This window comes from Mandrillus leucophaeus, unplaced genomic scaffold (assembly GCF_000951045.1).
Source record: "Mandrillus leucophaeus isolate KB7577 unplaced genomic scaffold, Mleu.le_1.0 Scaffold926, whole genome shotgun sequence".
Classification (NCBI taxonomy): Eukaryota; Metazoa; Chordata; class Mammalia; order Primates; family Cercopithecidae; genus Mandrillus; species Mandrillus leucophaeus.
The window spans coordinates 457,742-475,526 of record NW_012110097.1 but is presented as its reverse complement, the minus strand read 5'-3'; the positions used below and the strand labels follow the sequence as shown (position 1 = coordinate 475,526).

At 39.6% G+C, this 17,785-nt stretch overlaps 1 protein-coding gene across 1 annotated transcript in view; it reads left to right on the top strand.

Moving 5' to 3' along the window:
* The window catches only part of GLRX3 (glutaredoxin 3), a 45,350-nt gene that overhangs the window by 17,211 nt on the left and 10,354 nt on the right, over window positions 1-17,785 (top strand). The window contains exons 4-10 of the mRNA XM_011970040.1: window positions 3,924-4,096; window positions 4,333-4,394; window positions 6,548-6,605; window positions 8,691-8,743; window positions 12,559-12,598; window positions 12,689-12,781; window positions 17,034-17,112. Of these exons, the coding sequence (XP_011825430.1) occupies window positions 3,924-4,096; window positions 4,333-4,394; window positions 6,548-6,605; window positions 8,691-8,743; window positions 12,559-12,598; window positions 12,689-12,781; window positions 17,034-17,084 (530 nt within the window). The 3' untranslated portion in view covers window positions 17,085-17,112. The remainder of the gene's footprint in view (window positions 1-3,923; window positions 4,097-4,332; window positions 4,395-6,547; window positions 6,606-8,690; window positions 8,744-12,558; window positions 12,599-12,688; window positions 12,782-17,033; window positions 17,113-17,785) is intronic.

Sequence of the window (17,785 nt, the reverse complement as noted above, 5' to 3'; positions counted from 1 at the left end):
TGAAGCACACCTACAGTGAAATCTCTACAGTATTGTCTCCTTTGGGGTTGAACAGCAGCAGTCTCAGTCTTTTCTGAATGATAAAACTAATGAAAAGGCAGGTGGCAACACTGAAGCTTGGGGAAGGGGTGCTCAGAGGAGAAGGGTGTCCTGGGAAGTGTGCTACACTGGATGTCATGCCAGGCGAGCCTCAGGCCCACTCCTGCAGCCTTAGCAACTTTGGAGACAAGTCAGGTACCCTCCTTATGCCTTTAATTCCTTCTAGTGCTGTTGGGAATAAGACTGGCTGTTGGAGCCAATCTTGGAGGGCCTTTTCAGTGCAGATATTGTATGATTATTCAAGTAAATTAGAGAGAAACTTAGAAATTATAATTTTTCTGCTTACCTTTCACTTTATTAAACTGAATTTAGAATATACTAGCATTTTTATATTTATGTTAAACTTATGTTATTTAAATTATATTTATATTATTATAATGGAGTGACATTTGGAAGACTGAACAAATAATAGAATAAAAAAGAAACTTTGAAATAGTTCAGGGCTGGACGTGGTGGCTCCCGCCTGTAATCCCAGCACTTCAACAGGCTGAGGTGGGCGGATCGCTTGAGATCAGGAGTTTGAGACCAGCCTGGCCAACATGGCAAAACGCTGTCTCTACTAAAATACAGAAATTAGCTGGGCATGGTGGCATGCTGTAATTCCAGCCACTTGGGAGACTGAGGCAGAAGAAGCGCTTGAACCTGGGAGGCAGAGGTTGCATTGAGCCGAGATTGAGCCACTGCACTCTAGTCTGGGTGACAGAGTGAAACTCCGTCTCAAAACAAAACAAAACAGAACAAAACACATTTCAGAGCCATCTGAAAACATGGTGTTATAGATATTTAATACAAGACAATAAATATTTTGAGATACATATGATTGAATGGTTAGTTTCTTCTTTCAGAGTACTTGTTTTCTGTATAATTTTTATAACTACATTTTCAATGGGTTTTTCTGTTTCCTGATATTTTCTGTTACATGTCTTTCTGTCTTACATAGTAAATAGATGATTTAAGAATGTTGCTGTTCTTTAATAAAATACTTAGGATTAATTGGAAAATATTTTTAAACTGTTTTCTTATGGGAACGTAAGTCCCCTGGACCCTCTGCTGTTCCTTTCCGAGCCTGCTTAGTGGAGCGTTGTTTTTGCTCTTCTGCTGGCATTTTAGAGAAGGGTGTAGGCAAAGCCCCCTTTATAAAAGCACTGGCCGTCTCATCTTGTGAGCACGCATGTGGCTGTTCTTTCCTTATTTTGCACTAAATTAGCTTTGAAAGTGCTGCCTCTGCTAACACCGCTGAACTCCACTGTGGAGTATAACGATGTCTGTTTAGTTGGTCCCCACCTTGCTTTCTGCTAATCAGAAAAACATGAATGAATAACATTTAAATTTTATATCTAGAAAACCTTGAAAGCCATTTTTAGGGTTTCTGCTGGAGCCCCATTGGACTCAGCCCAGCTCCTGCACAGGTCATGTCTCCATCTTCTTATCCTTCACGTGGGCTCTGCCTGCAGAATTGTATGGTGTGTTATGAGCCTGACATGTAAATAGGGTCTCAGTTGAAAAGAATTGGATTGTCCTTATTCTGTGATCTTCATGAAGACAGGAAAATGCTTGTTTTAGGAAGAGTTTCCAGAAGCACTGAGGTATATGTCATCTTAAACAGAATCTTAAATCCTTGAGCAGGTTAATTATTTGGGAATTCTTATAGCTATTTCAGTTAACAAAGCTTTTAACAAAGCTTTTAGCAAAGCAAAAGGTATTTAAGTCATAGTCAGATATTCCTCCTGCAGTGAGAGTCATCCAACCTGGCTCTTACTTTTAAATCAGTATCAGCCACAAAATCAGGTTTCAAAGATGTTTTTTAGGGTTTATTGTTAGGTAGTGATGAGATGCAGTGTTAGGCACCTATTCATGTCATGAGTAGAAATGACTGGGGGTGGAAATGGGGATTCTGTGGCAGTTAAACATTACTTTTCTACATTTAAATATTTTTATTGCATGCATGCATTTTTCTTAGAAAAAAGTGTGTAAATATTTTGTTACTAGAATAAAGCCTTCTTGCCATCTTATCCTGAAGCATAACATTTCTAGTCTGCCACTTTAACCCTTAAAAATGAAACACTACCAATCAATCTTTCTAGTCTGCATGTAATTGCCTAAAGCTAAAATAAAGCTTTTTCTCAGCCAGTTACAGTAAAAATGAGTTAATATATTGGCAACAGAATAACCATCAGCAATCAGCCGTTAGCTGTTTACTAATGAACTCCCAGATGAATAAAAAAATTTCAGAATCAGTGTTTTACTTCAGGCTGTACATGAACTTCACACTTCCGATGTAGGAAAAGCAACTTACATGCTATACAAATAAATACTAGTGCTTCATCTCAATAAACTGCAGATTTGGAAAATGTTTGGAGCTCACTTGTAGATCCATGTTTTAATGGTAAATATGATTTTGGTTGACATCAGTAAAACCCTTTCTTGCAATTAATCTTATATTGAATTTTATGGTTTGATTTTATTTAAAAACAATTGCTGATACTGCTAAGTCTTTTAGAAAGTTTGAATCTGAAGAATAGGTTCTTTTCCAGTGAATTATAACTGTGTTTGAGAAGAAGAATGAGGCGTGAAAGAGTAGGGCCCTACAAAGTATTGGGAACAATGGAGAAGAATTAGCTTATGGAAAGAAAAATACTTTTTTTTTTCCAGACTAGGCTAATAGGTTTATAAAAGACTGATATTCACACTCTTATTCTTCAGTTCTAATGTCATAATAAGATGATGTCAAAAAAGTACAGAATAAAAATGTGTCACAAAAGTATAATAAAATCATGGAACATAAAATTGTCACTATAGTGTAGTAAAAAAAATTACATTACATACTTTAGGGAATGTAAATAGTTTTAAAAAAGAAACTGTCAAGTTATGAGATGAGAAAGAATACCGTCAATCTATTGATGGTTCATATATAACAACAGAGAAGATAGCTTTAAAATTCAATGTACTGTGTGTATTTCAGACTGCAGGAGAACACATGCCTTCTTGATTTTTAATTTATCCTACTTAGAGACAGTGAAGATTGAGAACTATCGAAGTGGGAACTCAGGAAGTAGTAAAATGGCAGTAGAAACGAAACAGCATTGGGTTTTTAGTATAGTCAAGTAGTAGTTAAAAATAACAATTGTAGAATTTTTTTCCTCTGCCCAGAATTGATTCTTACAGGTTCACAACAGGAAGGCTGGGAGGGACTGTCCAGAGCGTCAGGTCAGTCTCCTGATTACTAGGAAAGTGCTGAGCGGAGGCCACCTATGGCCTCATCATGTGTCACCTTGGTGGGTGGAGGGAGCAGGTGTCAGATTCAGATTTCTGGTTTTTTTTAAAGACAGGGTCTCGCTCTATCACTCAAACTGGAGGCTGGAGTGCAGTGACAATCTCATAGCTTGCTCCAACCTCAGACTTCTGGTCTCAAGTGATCCTCTTACCTCAAGTCTCCCCAGCCTCTGGGATTATGGGTATGCACCATCACCCTCAGGTCTCTGCTTTTTGGCTAGTGCTATTTCTTCTGTGACAAAAAATGTCCATGATATTGAAGAGTAACTTTAATAAATATACATACTACTTTTTTTTTTTTTTTAATACTCACAGTTGTGTCAAAAAGTTAAGTCATATCTGAGTGTGTGATATGGTTCAAGGCCAAATAAGGGGTTCCAGGAATTTATTTTCTGTTTGTATACTATTCAGCCATGCTAATTAAATCACCAGCAAAATAAGGCAGGCGTCTATGTCCATTAGATGATATGTATGCTGAACTAATGTATTATCATGTGTATGTGTTTCGAGAGAGAGAAGCTAAGTGCTTTATTTTCTTCTTTTGTGTACAGGTTTCAGCAAGCAGATGGTGGAAATTCTTCACAAACATAATATTCAGTTTAGCAGTTTTGATATCTTCTCAGATGAAGAGGTTCGACAGGGACTCAAAGCCTATTCCAATTGGCCTACTTATCCTCAGCTCTATGTTTCTGGAGAGCTCATAGGAGGACTTGATATAATTAAGGTTAGAATTGAGAAGTCTGTGCTTTGTAAATAAATTCCATTTAGAGCATACTTTTTACAGTGATAAATCTAAGATACAAATTTCTTATGAATCTATATTTACTAATAAGAACCTGTAATGAATACACAGTATTTCTGATTAGTTGATTGATCAATAAGTTGTGTTATGGTGTGATCAAGGAGATTTATGTTATAATAATTTTTTTTTAAGAAAACTGACATGTGTGCTTATTTTAGGAGCTAGAAGCATCTGAAGAACTAGATACAATTTGTCCCAAAGCTCCCAAATTAGAGGAAAGGTAAGTGTTTTGGAAAGTTTTAAATAGTCTATCATTTAATATGTTAAAAATATTTTAAAGTCCTCAGGTTTTGCATTGCTCTTTCTGTGTGGAAATCAAGGATTTGGTATTTGTATGCCAGAGGTCATAATTTCATTGTTTAGTCAAACTAGCCATGCAAACTTTGGCAAATCTAATTTGGATTGGAGAAATTTTAGCACCAACTTAATGATCATGTGGAGGATCTTCTTTGCTTTTATAGAAATGTCATTGTTTCTGTGGAACAACCAAATTTTGCTTACCTCTCTGCATTTCAGAGCCAGGGTCCAGTTGTCTTGTCACTGCTCCTTGGCGTAACCTCAGCACACTCGTGTTTTCCTGGGTGCAGCCTTGGTGACTGCTGCGGGTGCTGCCCCAGCGCCAGAGCACTGAGTGACAAGTGGTGAGTGTGAAAAGCTCATCACCTCGCAACAAGCTTTGGGCACTTCTCATGGCCTTTCTAGACCACGAGAACTTACATGAGCAGGTTTTGGGGCTGTGAAACATGTATTTGTTTTGTCAAGGATCTCACTTGGCTTTTGGAGAAGTTCTCTTACAGAAATGTTGGGCTTTGGTGTATAAGGCAACTTAATAGGATTTTTATTGCAGTAAATGTGAATTAATATAGAACTTTAAAGAGGAACTTACTATATCAGCAATCAGCCATTCATAGTTGGGGCTGGAGATTGTAAGATAAACCTTCCTTTGGTAATTTTTTTTTGCCATGTAACATCTTGAGAATTTCTAAAAGTGTGTAATAATAATAAATACCTCATTTGTCTGTTGTTAATTAATAATTTCTATAAATAATGCTCCATTCCACATATGTAAGGCTGATCTTTGAGTACTGCATTCTGTCCTGTGGTTTGTACCATTTTCTGCGTTCTTCGTGAGAAAGTGATGCTCCGCATCCCTTTGTTGACTCTGGGCGTCTTCATGTGTGGTTGTTGCCTGTAGCCTGGTGATGCCCATGGCCCATGGAGGCTGTGTGTTCTCCAAGGACAGCTGTGCTTTTTATATGCTTGTATTCGCTGTTCAGTTGATTTTCCTTCTCTGCTGAGTACACTTGCTGCTGTTAATGGCCTTGTCTCCATTGGACCTTTGTTTTCCTAAATGTGCTGTTTCTAAATCTGTGCTTGTGGACACTGAAAGGTAACTGGCTAGAATTATGTAGAAAGTAAAATTCAGCATATTATGAGTAATAATTTAAAGGGCTCCTAGTGAGCAGAGTGCAGGAAGTGGAGTTCATGGACTTGTGACGTGTATTTTGGCAGTACATTGTGAGCTGTGGTTCCCTGTATCCAGGTGGCTGGGTTAGTTATTGGGTTGTCAGGGTCAGCATCGTATTCCTGTATCCATTCATATTTTTCTGAACTTGAGCTAATCCCACTCAGTTGGCAATGTAAGTGATACAGCTTTGTACATGATTTATGCATTTCATTTGGGATTCGTTTATAAGGAGATTTTTGAGCCTTGAATTGGGAGAACATGGTGGCGTGACCCCATGGAGCTTAGGTTCTTTAGTGACCTGTCGTCCCAACACTGACTTTTCCTGAGATTTGTGACTAAACTTGTGGCTGTATACAGATAATTAAAATTTCTGATAACATATTAGATTATGATGTTGGCAAGACTGTATAAAATATAATGTTAAGATAAAAGTGTTTGATTTTAGCATCTGGCATTAGTTGATGTTCTGAGGTTTAACGCTGTCACCCTGCAGTCTGGCCTTGTGAGCTTTACACGTGTACAGTGGTGTGCAGCATCATGATGGAAGATGGTGCTCACAAGATCTAGTTCTGGAAGTTTTGGATGGGCTTAATATATAGGCCCCTTATTGAACAATTCCTTACTGAATTGGTTATTATTATTATTTTTTTATTACTGTGAGTTGATGGGCTTAAATTGCAACTTGAAGGAACATTCTTTGCCTTAAAAGCCATATTGTGTTTTACAGTGGCTTAGGGAGAGAATGAAATCAAGGAAAATGTCAACGCATTTGCTTGTTTAATACCACTCAAAGCTGTGAACTGTCATCCTGCCATCCCTCAAATATGCATGTTACTCACGAAGCGGAGGAAAAGTGGTGTTGCATAATTGAGCTGAGCCGTTTTATATCAATTTTCTCTCTTTAGGCTCAAAGTGCTGACAAATAAAGCTTCTGTGATGCTCTTTATGAAAGGAAACAAACAGGTAAAGAACTCAAAAATGGTTTTATTTGTAATTTCTTTTGATGTTAACATCTGCAACAAGGGGACAGTTAAATCTCTTTTTCCTAGCTTTAGCTAATGAAGCTGTAGCGGTATCAGGAAGTTATCCAGGCCTTAATTGGTGCTTACGGAGATCAAACAAAGTAATCTACATTTTGCTTGACTTTATCATCAACATCTCAGTGGGGTGCATTTCTTTCTGCTGCCAAACTTTGTCAGCTAACGTGGTCAACACTGTTAACACTTTACTGGTTGTATGAGTTGTTATTTCATTATCCTTTGTTGGAGTTTGTGGACTGCTGGAGTGTGCAGCTGAGTCACTGGACTTCCTGAATTCAGGGAACCTGGTCGTGCTTGGGTTTGCACCCCTAGATCGTCCTTTTGTGACAGTGGAGGAGCAGACCCTGGCTGTAGCAGGTGTGCTCTGTGTGTGTTTGATGAATGAGTGAAATGGTCAGCAATTCTCATTTGTAATGGGATGGTTCTTGTAGCTTTTTGACGAAAGTGCATATTGATTGTGCGTCATTTTGAATATCAAGTTTGATAGATTACTTCCACTAATAGTTTGAGCAGAACTAATTTTCTTTCAGATTGAGATCAGAGTGGTAATTTCCAGAAACCAGCCATACACATTTATACCATATTTTGTAGTTTTCATAGCAATTGAACCTCTATTTAATTCTCAATCAGTTGTTGAAGTAGGCAGGGTTGGACAGAGTTTGGCCTATTTTAGAGATAAAGATACCAAAGCTTTGAAAGGTGAGGCTGTTGGAATAAAGAAACTGCCTCACTTGTTAGCCAGATGCACTGGGCAAGTGACACAGAGAACCACTTTGCCACTTTGCTCATTGGGAAAGGGACTCAATACTTCTTCACAGGGCAGACTCTGGTTGCCATAACTAGTGTGTAAGTTAACATAACTGGTATAATGAAGCTAATTAGTTAACATAACTAATTGGTTAATATAATTAGGTAATGAAAGTAACAGTAACAAATAAAATGTTAATATAAATTTCAGCATTTTGGAATCACTAGGTTAGATCCTAAATTCTTTGGTTTTGCTTCAGTGTATTGAAACAATAGAGGAAGTTAATAATTCCTAGTAATGATAAAGTGACATTTTTTTCTTATTCTTGGTAATTGTTTAAGCGGATATTTATTCTCAAAACTGTTTTTTTCTGGAAACCTAGAAAGTTTTAATACATTTTGGAAACAGTGTTATTAGGGCTATTAAAATGTTTACATGGTACTGTATCTTTTCCACAAGATTGCTGGAATTTGGAGTCCTGTGGCATGAAAAAAGCTTAAGATTTTCATAAACTCAAAAAAGTGTTAGTATTCTGTAATGTAAAAATAAATGAGGCCGGGCGTGGTGGCTCATGCCTGTAATCCCAGCACTTTGGGAGGCCAAGGCAGGTGGATCCTGAGGTCAAGAGATCGAGACCATCCTGGCCATCATGGTGAAACCCCATCTTTACTAAAAATACTAAAAGTTAGCGGGGCGTGGTGGCGTGCGCCTGTAGTCCCAGCTACTCTGGAGGCTGAGGCAGGAGAATTGCTTGAACCTGGGAAGTGGACGTCGCAGTGAGCCGAGATTGCACTCCAGCCTGGGCGACAGAGTGAGACTCCGTCTCAAAAAAAAAAAAAAAAAAAAAAAAAGGAGTCAGAGTCCAGTTGGAAATGGGAAAATAATTGTCATAATCATTGCAAAAAGACTAAGTGAGTTAAGATCATTTTGCATGAGTGAAGTGAAGAATGAACTGAAATCTTTGTAGAAAATCTAGGTTTCACTTAGAGGAACTTTTTGACCACAGAGATTATAAACTGTTGAAACACATGTCATCTCAAGTGGTTACAAACCAAAGTAAGTCTGTGGGTCACGTGTGCCTGGGTTGATGTGCAGATGGTTCGTACTTGAAGAAGGGATTAGCAGAAGCTCTGCTAGCTGAGTGAAAGCAGTGGCAACCACGATGGACAAGTGCTGTGCTGGTTGACAGAGTTTTAGGTACAACCGTGCTGCTTGGGTCATATAAAAAATGTAATCTTTACAAATTTTTTTTTCATCTAGGAAGCAAAATGTGGATTCAGCAAACAAATTCTGGAAATACTAAATAGTACTGGGTATGTAAATGTTGTTTTCAGATGTCCCAGAGAAGGAAGGAAATACCCTTTGCCACCACTCTCAGGAAGATAGAATTGGAATTAAGCTTTCGTAAAGCTTTCCCAAATCCTTTCATCATTCTACAGTTGTATGCTATTTGTGGAAAGATTTCTTTCTCAAGTAGTAGTTTTTAATAAAACTACAGTACTTTGTGTATTTCTTTTCATTGTGTATATTTCTACTGATCTGATCTCACTGTTGATGTTGCTTTCCAAAGATGTGTGTTGCATAATACAGTGGATCTGAATTTATTATTGCTTATAAAACACATTTGATGGAATAGGAGTACTGGTTTTTCATTATGGTTAAAAATGAAACCAGCTGTGGATTTCAAAACACAGTGTATTCTAGATCATCTGCTATCCATGCTGATTTTTATTGCACAAGAATTAGGTTTGAACTTTTGAGCTGGACCCCTCAGCAAACTAGAGTGTATATTGTTCAGTATTTCTTTGGAAACATTTCATTAATGTACTTGTCTTACAGAAATTTCTGGACCTTAGTAAAAAAAATAAAGTTAAACTTTTAAAACTCAAAAAAAAAAAAAACAAAACCCAAAAAATTCCAACCTGGCCAGGCGTAGTAGCTCACGTCTATAATCCTAGCACTTTGGAAGGCTGAGACAGGAAGATTGCTTGAGCCCAGGTGTTTGAGACCAGCCTGGACAACATAGTGAGACCCCTTCTCCACAAAAAATAAAAAAATAAGCCAGGCATGGTCGCATACGTCTGTGGTCCCAGCTGCTTGAGAGACTGAGGTGGTAGGATCACTGGAGTCTTGGAGGGTGAGGCTGTAGTGAGCCGTGATTGCACCACTGCACTCAGCCTGGGTGACAGAGCAAGACCCTGTCTCAAAAAAAAGAAAAAAATATTTCAACTTTTCCGTTCTGCCACTGGTGCTTCTCAGTTGTAATGTCTATATCCATAAATATTTGTATCTTTTCATTATTTTTGCTGTATAATTTTATGAATGCCTTAACTTAGACCAAAATAGTATTTTCTGGCTAGTGTCAACCTATTAGTAACATAAAGGAGGTCCTTAGGCAACCTTTGGAATAACTATTTGTCTACTTTCCCAGAGGAGGATGTGTAACTGAGTCCTCACCATGCATAAATATATTTCAGGGAGAACATATTATAGGTAGTTTTTAATTTTTCTCAAATATCCTAGTTGCTAAATAATACAAAAAGCTGAGGGGTGCATATTAAGGTCCATTACCTGGATCTGAGAGGTGTAATGCAAGTTAAATTGCAGTGCTCCTAGTTTTAATGTGCTCAGTGGTGAAGCTGTCAGGTAAGAACACTGCCATTGATTTTTGTGGTTAAAAACAAAAGCACTTATTTGGAGATATATAGCACATGTTCTGTAGGGTTTGTCAAATATTTTTGTTTATTTCTCATTATTTCATAATTGCATCTTTTAAAAATCATATATTCTAACTGTAACTTTAAATAAATTACTTTCAAATAATCTTTGATATACTTCAAAGATCTATTGAAAATCGTCAGTTGAATAGCACACATGCTGAATACAATTTCAGGGACATAAAAATAATATGGGGCCAGGCACAGTGGCTCACACCCGTAATCCCAGCACTTTGGGAGGCCGAGGTGGGCTGATCACTTGAGGTCAGGAGTTCAAGACCAGCCTGGTGAACATGGAGAAACCCCGCCTCTACTAAAAATACAAAAATTAGCTGGGTGTGGTGGCACATGCCTACACGCCTATAATCCCAGCCACTCAGGAGGCCGAGGCTGGGAGAATCACTTGAGCCCAGGAGGTGGATTTCGGTGAGCTGAAGCCAAGCCACTGCACTCCCACTTGGGTGACAGTGAGACTCTGTCTCAAAAAAAAAAAAAAAGATGTTGTTTTCTTCAGATTATTATGACATTTTATAGAGGCAAGTACAGTGAGTGTATTGTGATGGTAACTTCCAGCCTGTTCCTTTCTTCACTCCTGCCCTGGGCCATACAGTGGGGGCTGGCTTGTTTTTTGGTCATTTTGCTTTTTCTTTGTCAACCCTCCCTGCAGCCCCACAGTGAGACACACACAGTCCATCCCTGCCTAAGCAGCACCAGGTTCCTCAGGTGTCTTCTGAGCCGACACACTGGGCCTGACCCAGCTCATGTCTGTGGTGGAACATCTTGGTAACTTGGCTTTCTGTCCCATATCTGTCTGATCTCCATTGTATTGAAAGCACCCTGTTGTCTTAGAGAGCAGGAGGCTACTTTGGGAGAGAATGACTCCCAGCTCCGGACTTGCTAAGCATGATTGGCTCTAGGATGAGTGAGGCCATCCAGGACCTCAGCTTCTTTTAATGTGAACAGACCATGCTCTTGTTTGGAGTCAAAGTATGTGGAGAAAACTCCTTTTTACTTTTTCTCATTTCTTATCTTTTCCTTTAGTAGCCAAAATACACATGCATGAGTGGCTGAGAACCAAGTATATATTGAGGTTTGAAAGGTACCCTTTATGAATAACTCTTAGGAGGAAGTGTATTGGCTGTTAGGACTCCACATACATACACTTGGGCCCACTGCTTCCTGGATCCTTTATGAATAGTTTTATAACTCATTGTTTTTATCACAGTATTAAGAGATCTGCCACCTTTGGTTAGTTCAGCTTGAACAAAGACTTACATTGGGTTTTTAAAAAAACATTAGGTTTACATTGGGGTCCTTTTTTGCTCTTCTTTCAAACATTCCTTTTTTGGTAATTGCTTCTGATTTATCCTGTCATTTAGTTTTTTTTTTTTTTTTTTTTTTTTTTTACTGTTCCCTGCCCCATAGACAGTTTCCGTGGGAACTTTTTTGCTCAATAAACAAGATTTCCCTGTGATGGTTTCAGTTTTATGGAAAGTCTAGATTTTTTTTACATGTAGCATTTTCTTTGACCACCTTTGGGAATTGCACCTGTACCCTCAGGCACCCTGCAAGGATTTAGGCATACATGCTTGCTAATACCTGACCACCTAACGGTGAAATCACTCTGAGTAGATACAGTTGGACATTCATGCAGTGATTTTTCTTTGTACGAGTAATGTTCATTGTACGGCATAAAGCCACAAAGCTTTCATTGGCCTTTTGTACATTAAAAACAGCGCCCTCTCTGAAATAAGTTTAAGTGTGGAAAGCATGTCTCCTGCTAAGGTGGAGGGAACTGGCAGCGTGGTTGTCATCTGGCTGCTGAGCCCTCCAGCCTCCGTCCACGAGCACTACTACTTCCTGCTCCACGGGCAGCTTCCAGGAGGTTAAGAAGCAACAGCCGGGGGTGGATTAGATATTAGAAGTGGATGAGAGTGTTCAGTTAATGAAGGCTTGTGCAGATGGGGATGTGGGTCTGACCCAGGGGTTGGCAAGTTGCAGGTGGCTGCCCATTTTTGTAAATAAATTTATATTGGCACATAGCCACATCCCTTCATTTATATGTTGTCTGTGGCTGCTTTTGTGCTGCCCAGCAGAACTGAGCAGTTAAAACAGAGACTGGCCTCTAAAGCCTGAAGTGTTTACTGTCTCACTCTTTAAGAAGACGTTTCCCCATCCCTGGTCTAACCCAATATTGTCCGGAGAAAAATCTAGATAAAGTCGTATCTTGGAATGACTAATTCTGTGTAGTACCAGACAGATTAAGAAGTAAAATCATTTCCATTGGTCTGTAGTACATTTTGTTAGCAACCAAATAGTTTTCTTGATTATTTTAAAAACATCAAATGCATAGAGGTTTTACAATTTGATTTAACTGTATTTCCAGTTAAAATGTCTTCTCTTTTTTCCAGTGTTGAATATGAAACATTCGATATATTGGAGGATGAAGAAGTAAGTTCTGTGTCTGATGTTTCACCTTTGTCTTAGCTTTAATCATAAGGGCCTGACAGGATGGTTTCCGGACTCCTGTTGTTTCTTTAGGTTCGGCAAGGATTAAAAGCCTACTCAAATTGGCCAACGTACCCTCAGCTGTATGTGAAAGGGGAGCTGGTGGGAGGATTGGATATCGTGAAGGTAAGTCAGTTCTTCTGCTCTTCTAAAGAACGGAGAAGACTTTGGTGTGTTTAAAAATGATTTCATATTGAATGGAAACTTGAGAGTTGTTTTTGACTCCTGTTTCCAGCCTGACTCTCAGGCATTTCTAGACCAGTATCACCGTTTCTGTGTGCATAAGTACCCTGCCATTCTCACTGTCCCCACCTGGCAGCCGGTTCTTACTTCCACACCTGAACTAGCCATTTCATCCCCTTTCTGTGGGGTGATCTTACCTGCCACTCAGGGTCCTTGTGAGATCCTGCTTCAGCTCCCAGCCAACAAATTATTTTTTCTTGCCTTACTCACCTGCCCTTGGGTGCATGGACTGACAGCAGTGTGAGGCCTATGGCCCAATGCTGCCCATCCTTGCCACAGAGGCTGAAGATCACTGCCCCTGGTCCCCCGAGAGAAAAAATGTAGGTCGCTTTTTGGTTTTCAGATGTTTGGAAATCTGTTATCTGTTAGATTGTAAGTGTTTTAGAGAAGACACCATTTCTTATGTATCTTGGGTCCTTCCTGATGCTTTGTGTATTTTAGGAGTTCAGTAAATGGTTGTTGGATGAATAAGTGACTTTACTTCTTGCTTGAGTTTTAAATGGACATGACTTTGCTCATATTTAATGTCTAGAATTTAGGGCAGGCCCACCAACTAGCACCTGTGTGCTCCATAGCTCTTTGATTAGCCCAAAACAGTAAACAGAAGCTGTAGCTTTAATATCTACCCACAGGCCCCACTGCACCCCAGGCCCACTGTGGGCATGGTGGTATCGAGGAGGGTGGTAGCCGGGTGGGTATAGAGAGGAGCTAGACAGGAATGTTGGGCAGGAATGCCAGGTTCTGCTCGGGGACAAGAACAAAACTGCCCCAAAAGGTGGGCTGCCGACTGCCCTCAGACCTTCCTCTTGCCTCAGTCCATTAGAGAATTTTCTGTGAGGTCAGATCTTCCGACTTTTTATGTGGAAAACAAATAGCAAGTAGTACTACTTCTAGTTATGTTGTAAATCTTTTTTTTTTTTTTTGAGATGGAATTTCACTCTTGTTGCCCCGCTGGAGTGCAATGGTGCAATCTTGGCTCACTGCAGCCTTTGCCTGCCAGGTTCATGTTGTTCTCCTGCCTCAGCCTCCCGAGCAGCTGGGATTACAGGCGCACACCACCACGCCCCACTAATTTTTCTATTGTTAGTAGAGATGGGGTTTCACCATGTTGACCACGCTGGTCTTGAACTGCTGACCTCAGGTGATCCGCCCGCCTTGGCCTCCCAAAGTGCTGGGATTACAGGCGTGAGCCACCGCGCCCGGCCAAAATAAAAGTTTTTAACACATGCTTTTGTAAAGTGAAGCACTAGTGTACCACTGAAATGACATCAGCACTTTGGACCAATATGTTTTATAGAAACAAAGCTTGAGCTCCATTGACTGCAGAGGCTGTTTTTGTCCTGTGGTGGCCTCTTTTGTTTCCTGTGAGTTCCAGGTTTGATCTCATACTTCTTCAACAAGCCAGTGAGACATTTTTCCTGGGGAACGGTCTCACTTCTGGAGGAAAAAATGTTTAAGACTATATATAGCTCTTGTATAGCCCTGAAGCAGCAAAAACAGATCTGCATTTGTTTCTCCTCCCGTTCCCTCCCTCCCTCCCTTTGTCTCTCTCTCTCTCTCTCTCTCTCTCTCTCTATATATATATATATATATATAAAATCTTATTTTTGTAAGACACAAACAGTACTCACACCCCAAATACTCTTGAGCCTGTTCTTGTCTGAATGTTTTATAGCCTGTACCTTAGCCATTGGTAACTCTTGGGAAGATACAATCAATAAATCTCATTTAATTCTAAAGCTAAGCTGCGTGGATAACTTCTTTTTAGTTATATAACAGAGTGTTATATGATTTTTTTATGTTCACCTGCTAAGAACATACACATTTGAAATGTGTGATATTGTTAACGTTTTTCCTTGAGAAGATACATGGAATAGCTCTTTCGATGCCATTTTGATCTGTTTCTTGCAGAATGCAGTTCTTCATGTTCAGTTCAATTAAAAGATGTTTGAAATGGTCTAATCTGGCTGGCCTCTTTGGAGCAATGAGCATTTGTTTTGTTGAATGAGTGACTGAATAATGATTTCGTTACTCAGCCAATCTAGTGTCCTGAGAAAATTGTGAGTTGTTACTGCCTCTGAAGAGTAAACGGTTCACTGCTGCTGTTGCAGAATGTTTGTACTTAACACAGTTTGTTGAGAGAGATTTAGAAGATTTGGTTTGGTTAGGTTTAGATGTTTCACCTGCTGACTCACATTAACAGCAGTGAGGATGGTGAGGACTTCCTTATTTGGCGTACTCCCAGTGTTCCAGGCACACTGCTTTGGTGCTTTAAGAGGCTGCTTCACGTAATCTCCCAAGCAGCCTCAGAGAGCAGAATTCTTCTGTCAGTAGAAGAGTGAGGAAACAGAGACATGGAGAGGTCAAGTGAGTTGTCAACCATCCCATCACTAGTAATCCATTGAGTCCAGATCCACCTGAGGGCCACCTGCCCTTGCCCACTCAGCTGCATGGTCCTCTCTCTGCCTCCTTGAGCGTGTGCTCAGAAAAGTCCTGCTCGGTCCCTTGGAGCGGCAGGGTGTCTGCTCGTTGAATAGTAGAAGAAGATCCCTAGACATGACAAAGCCGTCTGGGTTTTGTGTGACAGCATCATTCCTATTTGAATTTCATCCAGAGAGGAAGTCATACGGATTTTAATGGTTTTATTGATTGATGTTTACACTGCTCAGTGATAACCTGAGATGTTATATCATATTAAATGTTTGTTTAAACCAGAAAATTTTATTTATCATGCCTCTCCTTTCAAACTTGGGGTCTATACTCCAGATTTTAAATCTGAAAAACAGGCACAAGGAGCATGGTGCCTGTACTGCAGTTCCAGTCAATCTAGTGGTAGCTCTTTTGATGCCATGTGTGTTTCTGAATTGTTAGGTCTTTTTGATGGTTTCTGCTTTTCCTGAGACAGAGATGTATTGCCAGGTTGGGTTTCAATAGCAAAGCCTGTTTCCTCTCTGTGAGTGGAAGAACGGGAGGGGAACAAGCATCAGATTTGAGTAGGCTTTTAACGTCACACTGCTTTTTCTGTTTGTTTGTTTTTTGTTTTTTTTGGAGACAGAGTCTCACTCTGTCACCCAGGCTGGAGTGCAGTGGGGTGATCTTGGCTCTTGGGTCACTGCACCCTCCACCTCCTGGGTTCAAGCAATTTTCATGCCTCAGCCTCTTAAGTAGCTAGAATTACAGGCACATGCCACCACACCCACCTGGCTAATTTTTGTGTTTTTAGTAAAGATGGGTTTTGTCATGTTGGCCAGGCTGGCCTTGAACTCCTGACTTCAAGTGATCTGCCCCCTTGGCCTCTTAAAGTGCTGGGATTATAGGTGTGAGCCATTGCGCCTAGCCATGTTGCTTCATTCTTCAACCTTGAAAGTCACTTGATTTATTTTCCTTATTTATTGCTGTAGTTTAAATAGGGGGCTTCATTGACTCCGGTTGCTCCATTTCCTAATACTAAACAATCTGTTGGTTTTAGGATACCTTAACTTCATTTATTTATTTATTTATTTATGAATGAATGAATGAGATGGAGTCTCGCTCTAGCCCAGGCTGGAGTGCAATTGCATGATCTTGGCTCACTACAACCTTTGCTTCCCAGGTTCAAGAGGTTCTCCCTGTCTCAGCCTCCTGAGTAGCTGGGATTACAGGCACCCGCCACCATGCCCGGCTAATTTTTGTATTTTTAGTAGGGACAGGATTTCACCATGTTGGCCGGGCTGTTCTTGAACTCCTGACCTCAGGTGATCTGCCCACCTCGACCTCCCAAAGTGCTGGGATTACAGGCATGAGCCACTGTGTCCAGCCTTATTTATTTATTTTTTAAGAGACAGATTTCACCATGTTGGTCAGGCTGGTCTTGAACTCCTGGCCTCAAGTGATCTGCTTGTCTCGGCCTCCCAAAATGCTGGGATTACATTTGTGAGCCACCACACTTGGCCAAGAATACCTTGTTATTTTTTTAACCTGATAGTGTATTCAGGTTTTATGGTACATTTAGTTTGAGAGTGTTAAAAGACTGGAGTTTTAATCCAATAAGTGTTTCTTTTGGTTCTCAGATATACATACAAGCTGTGATTGTTTAGATGTTTCCATCTTTTTATATATGCATATACATATTATTATTGTTGTTTTTCATTTTTAGGAACTGAAAGAAAATGGTGAATTGCTGCCTATACTGAGAGGAGAAAATTAATAAATCTTAAACTTGGTGCCCAACTATTGCAAGAAATATTTAATTACATTGGAAGCAGTTCATGATTTAGTCCTCAGAAATGGACTAGGAATAGAAAATTCCTGCTTACTCAGTTACATGTTTTGTGTATTTCACAATGTCGTGCTAAATAAATGTATGTTACATTTTTTTTCCCACCAAAAATAGAATGCAATAAACATCTTCAAATTATTAACAATAATTGTATGAAAAAAGTATATCTTTACAGCAATATTAAACATACAGCTACTATAATTAACCCACATTAAATCTCTTTTTCTTAGTACATGAGTATCTTCTAGCAGTTAAGAAAGGCAGTCTTCAGAAAATGGAGAACTGTGGCGGAATGCAGTACACAACAGTATTTAGGACAACTCCTTTGCCAACACAATGGCTCCCCTCGCTGGTGAAAGATCTCTTTACAGCTTAGGAAAAACAACGGAAATTAGTTTCTGATGTCATTGCTGAGCTCGGCACTGGTTAAATTGCAGAGGCAGTGTAGGATGTCTGCAGGTTTAGACTCTCATTTCACAAGGCACCAGTAGTGAATTATCAAGAAACATTTCAGAGGAAAATGATTCCTCATTGAATGTGATACAACAAGCACTTTTTCATAAGGTCTAGAAGAGTGGATAGTCATGACAAAGAATGGAAAAGTATTGTCATTTGTTGTAAGCATCACT